Source organism: Myotis davidii, unplaced genomic scaffold, assembly GCF_000327345.1.
Source record: "Myotis davidii unplaced genomic scaffold, ASM32734v1 scaffold551, whole genome shotgun sequence".
NCBI lineage: Eukaryota > Metazoa > Chordata > Mammalia > Chiroptera > Vespertilionidae > Myotis > Myotis davidii.
This window is the reverse complement of record NW_006283788.1, coordinates 869,695-877,773: the sequence shown is the minus strand read 5'-3', so window position 1 is coordinate 877,773 and position 8,079 is coordinate 869,695. Positions and strand designations below refer to the sequence as shown.

The following is an 8,079-nucleotide window of genomic DNA, read 5'->3' as shown; positions in this document are numbered from 1 at the left end:
CCCCCCCCCCCCCCCCCCCGCCAATGCAGGAGGACACAGTCGGGACAGGGAGCAGGTAAGTTCCATGCCTGAAGCCACAAAGATGTGGAACAGGGTGTCAGGGGACAGGGAGCCCAGGACTCCGCCTCAGCACTGCTGACCCTGAGGCCAAGTCAGTCCCTGGGGGCCGTCCTGACGCTGTGGAGTGGTGAGCAGCATGTCTGGCCACACCCACTCAATGCCAGGAGCACCCCCAGTTGTGACGATCATAGGTGATCATAGGTGTCAACAGACGTGGCCTATATCCCCTGCAGGCAGAGTCCCCCGGATGAGACCATCTGATCTGGAAAAGAACTGCCTGTGTGGATAGCAAGTTCCCTACAAGTCCCATCCAGTGTGGCAGCCACCAGCCACAAGAGGCTCCTCGGCCCTTTAAATATGGCTTGTGAGGCTGAGGAACAGATTTGTGCATTCCACTTTGTTTTAAGGAATTTGCTAGCCACCCAAGGCTGGCGGTTCCAGCAGGAACAGCCGAGCACTCTAGCTTCCTGGTTCTGGGCTGGGTGGGGTGAACGAACGCTCTCTGAACAGGGTGTGCCCGGCAGGGGCGGCCCAGGACAGGAGGGCGGGGCCTCAGAGTCCACGGAGGGGTCTAGTCTTCCCATGTGACATTAAGGTCCGGACTGCTGCCTCTTCTGCAAGCTGGGGCAGGCAAGACCACCTCATCTTGCTGAAGGCTGGGGCAGGCTTGAGTGAAACACCGAAGCAGGGAGCGAACTCCTGTGGTTTAGGGCGGCAGGAGAGTGGGTGCAAAGGTAGCCCCAACAGCAGACGGTTTTACTCAGGCAGGGAGACCTGGGAGGTTTCTGCACAGCGTGCTCGGAGAGCTGGGGAGCCGGGGACACTACAGGGGGTTTCAACACAATCGCATTTCTCCATTTCGTGTTTGTATCTTTTACAACGAACACATGTCTCTTACACTGTATCCGCATTCTTTAGCACACATTACTGGAAAATCTATGTCAGACACAGTAAGAAGTTTCTAGAAAGGATCCGGCAGAGGCAGACCCCTTCCCACATGGTGCTCCAGGCAAGGCTTCCTATTTTGACCACAGCAAACGGTGATGACAACCAGGACACAGCCTGTTGCCACAACTAATAGTGGGGCGGGATTAGAGCAGGTGCAGGGCCTTCTCAGAGGCCCTGAAGGCAAGACTCACAGACATGGAGCCCGGAGCGCTGAGAGGAACAGGGCGCATCCCTGGGGGCAGGACCATCCTGTGCAAAGGTCCTGAGGGGAAGGCAGGTTTCAGAGGCCACCTGGGTTTTCAAGGACACTGAATGGTGTGGGACATCCAAGGACAGCACCAGCCTCGTGGCCTCCCTGACCGCGGGCGGCTTGACAAGCCCACGATGGAAGCCTCCAGAAGCCTCAGAGCCCATCATTCTGCAGAAACAGCCCCAACCACGCATGGCTGGGCCCTTCTGTTTCCTGAGGGGCTGAGAGGGCAGAGCCGGCTCTGGGTCATTCCCACTATGGGCCAGGAGACCCACAGGGTCGCCAGCTGAACACACGCCCCGTGACAAGAGCTGGCTCAGGGCGCCTGGCCGGGGCTTCCCTCTCCTGAGGAGGAGGGTGGGCCCTGGGCGGCAGCTGCGCCCTGGGCATCCCGGAATCTGCAGCATCACTCACCATGAGCATCTTCAGATCTGCTCGCTCAGCTGGGTTCTTAATGAGGCTGGGGGTTCCATGAGGTGGAGCAGCAAGACGGAGCATGGGGAGACAACAAGACAGCGCAGTGAGTTGGTGGCCACGGGAACCGCCATCACTCTGCTGCCTGGTCCCCGGGGTGAGGGCTCCAGCACTGGCTGAGGTATAAGGGCAGTGCGCCTCGGGGAGGGAGGGACAGGGTCTGAGACCACGAAACAGGGAAAGGGAGAGGAGGTGGGAAACCCCCTGCTGCTGCTCAGTCAGAGGCCTGGCAGCAACTGCAGCTCCATTTTCCATAAAACCCACACGTTTGGGAGTCCGATGGTCAAAATGGAACCTTTTCCTTAAAAAAAGCAGAACTGCCGAAACGCAGCTGCTCAAAGCAGCTTGGGGCCGAATGGCAATTCTTCAAACACAGAGAAAACCTTGCATGGAGACAAAAATGTTTACACGGACAACGGGTAACTGGATTTGTGCCACACAGCGTTGGCCGGAAGGCAGGAGGCCAGGGCACCTTCTCTGCCCAGCGCAGGTTTGCTGCTGGGAGCCACAGAGGCTCCAGGTGCCCCTGGGCCGTGTCTGCTCATCCCCCTTCTTCAGAGGGAACAGCTGACCGCCTCCCAGACTCCGGCGAGGAAGGCTTATTTAGAAGGTGGTGGCTTGCAGGGCTCGAGGGATTCGGGGAGCCTTCTGGCAGAAAGCAAGGTGGGAACAGCTTTATTGCCCAAGTGCCTGGAACCCAGGTTCACTCGGGTGTTGGGCACGGCAGCTGGACACTGTGAGTTGGCTTTGGAAAGGGAACCTGGGTTCTCAGGTGTCCACAGGTGTCCCACCGGACGCTGCTGTCCACCCGGAGTCCTGAGTGGTCGGCTCGGCAGAGGGGCTGGGCCAGGGCCAGAGAAGCAGACTTCTAGGTTGATGGCTGGAAGTGTGGGCGGCCCACTCCAGGAGGGCCCTTATGTTCCCCGAGGAGGGCCTGGTACCCAGCCCCACCCACCCGAGACCGCACTGGAGGCTGTGGCACCTTACCATTTATTCACAAACTCCTGGAAGTCCTGGGTGAAGACACCACTGGGCAGCTTAGGAGGCGGCTGTGGGAGAGAACAGACAGGTGGGAGTCAGATGCTCACGCTGGTTCTGGAATTAGGGAGAAGACACTTCCCAGCCTTGCCCAGGTGAGGACAGCATGGCACCTGGGGACCCTCAGGGCACACCTCTCCTAGCCCAGTCCCTTCACCCTGCTAGAAGCGGAGGGGGCACCCATCCCCTCTCCTGTCCAGCAGCTTCTTGGCTGGCCTGGCCTCCAGCTCTGCTAACTGGGTTGGCCTCTTCCAGGGTTTTCTTTCGAAAGTCTCATTTGGGGATCACACTGGTTCTACAAGGAAGGAGAGCAGGGCTCACCCTCATTTATGGACAAGGGTGGTGTCACACTGCCTGAGCCACTCACCTGTGGGTGTCTTGAATGAGCTGAAGGTCTAGACTACAGGGGCAGCTAGTTCCAGGGGTTAGGGCCTGAAAGCGGGGGGAGCCCGAGGAGCCTGGCCTGACACACACGTCCCAGGGTGGTGACAAGGCCTCCTCTTCAGCTCCTTCCACCTTCCCAGTCCTGGGACCCAGCCTTCCCGCTCAGGGAGGGAGGTGCTTGCTGGGTGGCACTGTCAGGTACAGGCAGAGCTGTGTCACCAGGCACCCCACCCTGGTCTGTCACCACCGACCTCTCAGCCCTGGGCCAAGTCCCACACCACAGGCAGCCCAGCCACCCTGTTTCTTTGCCCTGCCTCCAGAGGGCCACCGAAAATACACGTCAGCCCCAGGGAAGGCGCCCAGGCCTTGCTGAGAGGGAGGCTTCACAGGTCCTGCTGCAGACCTCTAAGGAGGCTGCTTCCATCCTCAGGCCTCGGTTTACCGGTCTGTACAACGGGAATATTCATACTACCCTTCCAGGTGCTCTGTGCCTCCTTCCCAGAGAAGAGGGGGCACCTGGACTTTCCCCAAGGGAGTGGGACTATTTATGACTTTATGGACACAGACTCCAAGATGCTCTGAGAGATGCGGGGTGTCAGAGCTCTGGGAGTGGCTTGGCTTCTTGGCCCTAATACTTGGCTATTGGCCTTGGAGGGAGAGGGCTGCAGTGGGAATTCTGGGATCATCTTTATAAAAACAAAAAATGTCCCTTGGGGGAGGGGTGGGTTTCTGCAGTATGGCTGGAAGTAAGACCATGTTTTTACACCTGATAACCTCCTATGGAAAAGAATGGTCTCCATCTCTCCCCCAACAAAATCCTTAGTCTATGTGTCGAATTCTCCCTTTTTGCTAATGTGTTCCTACAGGAATAACTTAATTCGTTGGCATGAAGACGTGCCAAAGGGCCTTCAGGTACCCACCTCGTTCACAATGTAGTCCAGCAGTTCAAAGATAGCCATAGCCGGTCGGCTGTCCACCCCGTGGCCTGCCCAGGGGAGAAACAAAAATGGGGTGAAATGGGCGAGTGGCTGATGTGTTCCTGTTGGGCAGTAAGTCTGAGTGTGCTGAATAAGCCAGCACTCTTCTCCCCACAATGCCTGAACCAGGGGAGGCTCCCCTGGCCTGGCTACTAAGTTCATTTCCTAGAAAAGTAACTTTACTCCTAATGAATTAATAACACACCAAAATGAACAGGAGCGTTTTGAGGAGTTGCACATTTGGGACGGTGCTGTGCCCAGGTGGTGCCACGGCACAGCCCCTGCTTTAGTGGCACCCAGGCGCAGCGGGGTGGGTGGTGGTGGCGGTTTGCTGACTGCAGCGTGACCTTGCATGGAGCTTCGGGTGGAGACAGCAGTAGGCTGGCTGGGGGTGGCTGACCCGTCCTAGACCCAGCTGGCCAGGTCTGGGTTTGGCAGTTGGACTTCCCCTTCTGTCTTATCCTGAAATGGGCACGGAGCTGGGGCAGGGGCTGGAGGAGATGGTGGCAGGCCAAGGTGGCCTGGCATGACCCACCGTTCCTCCCAGCTGGGAAGGGGCCGAAGGGGAACACCAGGGAGGCCGCTGGGAGTTGGACTGGGAGGCTCGGGGGAAGGGCCTGAGGACACCGATGGGGGCAAGATTCTCTCCTTAGGGGAAATCAAGACACCCAGCAGTCTGGGTGCAGCCCCGGAAAGAAGGCCTGGACTAGAAAACACTGTGAAAATCACCATCTGACAGCCAAGTGCCCATCAATGGTGAACAGACACACAACACATGGCCCAGGGGAGTCTTATTCGGCCATGAAATGGAGTGAGGCACTGACACTGGGACAACATGGATGGACCTTGGAAACGTGACGCTCAGTGAGAGAAGCCAGGCACGAAGGCCACAGGGTGTGATTCCATTTACGCGGAATGTCCAGAAGCGGCAAATTCAGAGACAAGAAATGGATTTGTGGGTGCCAGGGTTGGGGATCCCTTTTGGGGTGATAGAGTGTTTTGGAATTAGATAGATGTGATGGTTGGACAATCTTGTGAGGATACCAAACCCATTGAATTATACGCTTGAAAAGAGTGAATCATACGGTACTTGAATTTTATCTGGATAAAACTGTTATGAAACCAGCTGACCACAGTCCACTGTATGTTCCCTTGGACTCTTACTTAACTCAGTTCCCTTCCTGTCGAGCATTGTTCCCAGGCTCTGCTCAGCTGCGACCCTCCCCCTTGCCACCCTCCAAGTGTGGAAGCAGCAGCCTGAACCTCTCAGCCTTCCACCTCACAGGCGGCAGCTCTTGGTATCAAGAATTGTCTGGGAGCCCAGTGCCCCCCAGCCTCCTGACCCCTCCCATGCTGAGCTGCCGGTGTGTCCAACAAACCACCGAAGGAAATTCTGAATCTAGTTCCTTTCAATTTTGGGTCTCCCTGGAAGGCCTGGCCCAAACACAGCAGAAGGCTCAGGGCAGTGGCTAGGTGGTGCGCCTAAGGGCATTCCCTGGGCAAGCCTCTCGTTTTGTGTGCTTGGACATTTCTGTGATAAAATGTTGGAAAATCCAACCCAACCAGTGGCTTGGCTGAGGGGTTGGCGTCTAGATCCCACCAGCTGGTGGCAACAGGTGCAGCTGTCCCGGATGGGACAGGTCGGGGGCGCTGCTTCTAGCACGGCCCTAGAAGCCTCAGGACCATTGAGGACTGCTGACCACAGTTAGCACAACCCAGGGGACAGGTGGTGCTAAGAAGGGCCAGAGGGGAGGCAGCTGCCACCCCTCAGCATGGCATTCCCCATGTTGGTCACTGCCCATCCAAACCGGAAGTGCTAGACTCAGGCCATACCACTGATGGGGCGTCCGGGGGGTCTCGGCCGCGGTGAGATGGTGTGAGGCTCTCCTTCCGCCCCATCGACCATGGGCCGGCCGAATATGGCCTCCAGCTCCTTGGCATCCGGCGGGGGGATGGGGTACCTTCCAATGGACAGCTCCACCAGGGACAAGCCCATGCTCCAGATGTCTGACTGCACCGAGTAGTGAGTGCCTTGCAGCCGCTCCGGCTGGTGGGGGAGACAGAGAGGAAAGAAAAGCCAGAGGGAGCCAGATGAACCTGGAAGCTGGGGGGGCTCACCAGGCCAGGGTGGATCTGAGTGTCTCCCGCTGTCCCCTCAGACGCCTCCCCTGAGCCCTGCTAACCCTTCAGAGACCAGAGTGATTCTGTATACTCCCTCCGCCCGCTCTGGGAGAAGCTTCCAGCCAGGGCTGACAGCATCGCTTTAAAATCCCAAATCCCTGGCACTTTTGGGAAAGAACCATAGTGGGATGCCTCCTTTCCCACAGTAATCCCTAGACTAACTTCTCAGAATCTGCTTCAACTACCACCTGGTTGTTTCCTAAAACACCTGAGGTCTAGTTTCTTGGCTCAAAAATTAACTACTACCCTTCTTGACTGGGTTTTTATTACCAGTGGGAAGAACCAGGCAGGCATTCCCAGAGACAAACCTGAGCAAGAACATGGTGGAAATGAGAATTTCAGAGGAGAAATCCAGCAAAGGAAAAGGAGAGTATATTACGAGAACATGCAGGCTTCTGGAAAATGGGGAAGAGCAAACGGGAAGGGGAGGGTATGGCACGCGATGTTAAAACGCCTCTCAAAGGACTTACAGACATATAGGATCGAGTTCCCACGAAGGAGTTGGCCATGGAGTCGATGAGCTGCCCGCTCACCCCAAAATCGCACAGCTTGATCTCCCCTCTGGAGTTGACGAGGATGTTAGATGGTTTCACATCTGAGAGCAGAGCCAGCGGGTGAGGCGTGGCTCAGGCCCACCCACTGGCCCGTGGCCCGGGAGGGGCTCTGCGCCTCTTACCTCGGTGCATGATCTGGTGCTTTTCCCGGAGATACGCCAGGCCCCGCAGAACCTGTGAGGGAGCCACAGGGTGGAAGGTCAGCAGGGCCGTGCCACAGGGGGGAGTCTGCCCTGGACAGGCCTGCAGGCCAGACCTCAGTGGCCACAGCATGTGGAACTAGCTCAGGGAATGCGTTTTCAGGTGGGGACGAGCAGAGGAGAGGCAAAGTGAGGGCAGTGACAGCCCACTGGTGGGTACAGATGCCTCCCTCACCGATTCTCACATGACGACCCACCCACGAGGCAAACACTGCCACCCCCTCGGTCTCAGAGGAGCGGTCGAGACCCACGGAAGCTGAGACAGGGCCCAAGGCACTGTTAGGGCTGTGAGCATGCGCTGGCCACCCTGCCTCCGAACAGCAGTCGTACCCGCCCAATAGGTGCCATCTGTTGAATGCTTTGGTTCCGGGCTGTGCTAAGGACCCCCAGCCCCCCAAACTGATGGTGTCACCAAGTCAGAGAAGAAACACTCGTGATATTGCACTGGGGGACCCTGTGTGCCTGGGACCACATCATCAGGGTCCCATGCAACCTGGCACCTGGTATATGGGGCAGGAGAGCATTACCCCTATTTTATGGGCAAAGGGATGCCCCTACTCAGTACCCAGCCAGTGGAGACTGGTGCTGGCCGTCTCCCTCTCTGCAGGGGCTGTAGCGACACACACAGCTGGCCATGTGGAGCGGGCATAAGTGAGAATCAAGTGGCAGAGCACGGGGCTGTGAGCGCGTGCACGCACCCAGTGCTGCAATGGCAGGGACGTGGCGCCTGCACACTCACCGCAATGCTGACCTTCCCCAGGATCTCTTCTGGAATTCTCTTGGCTTCTTTCAACACCTGGTCCAGAGAGCCACCATCCTGGGGGCAGTACAGGAGAGAGAAGGCAAGCGCTGAGCAGGCGGCCGGGTGGGGCCGCTGCAGAGGCAGATCCCAGAGGGATGCTGAAGTGGCAGATTGAAAAACGCAACATTTCCCTGGTTCCTGGAGAGCTGAGGCCTGCTCTGCTCCATGGGAAACAGAGGCCAGACCACAGCTAAAGGCGCCCCGCGGCTTC

General features: G+C 57.7%; 1 protein-coding gene across 1 annotated transcript in view; it reads right to left on the bottom strand.

Annotated features, from left to right (window-relative positions):
- Nucleotides 1-8,079, bottom strand: part of MAP2K2 (mitogen-activated protein kinase kinase 2) — a gene marked incomplete at its 5' end in the record, with an annotated part of 20,009 nt that overhangs the window by 588 nt on the left and 11,342 nt on the right. The window contains 7 exons of the mRNA XM_015567180.1: nt 1,673-1,718; nt 2,720-2,781; nt 4,075-4,139; nt 5,965-6,178; nt 6,783-6,907; nt 6,989-7,040; nt 7,806-7,883. Of these exons, the coding sequence (XP_015422666.1) occupies nt 1,673-1,718; nt 2,720-2,781; nt 4,075-4,139; nt 5,965-6,178; nt 6,783-6,907; nt 6,989-7,040; nt 7,806-7,883 (642 nt within the window). The remainder of the gene's footprint in view (nt 1-1,672; nt 1,719-2,719; nt 2,782-4,074; nt 4,140-5,964; nt 6,179-6,782; nt 6,908-6,988; nt 7,041-7,805; nt 7,884-8,079) is intronic.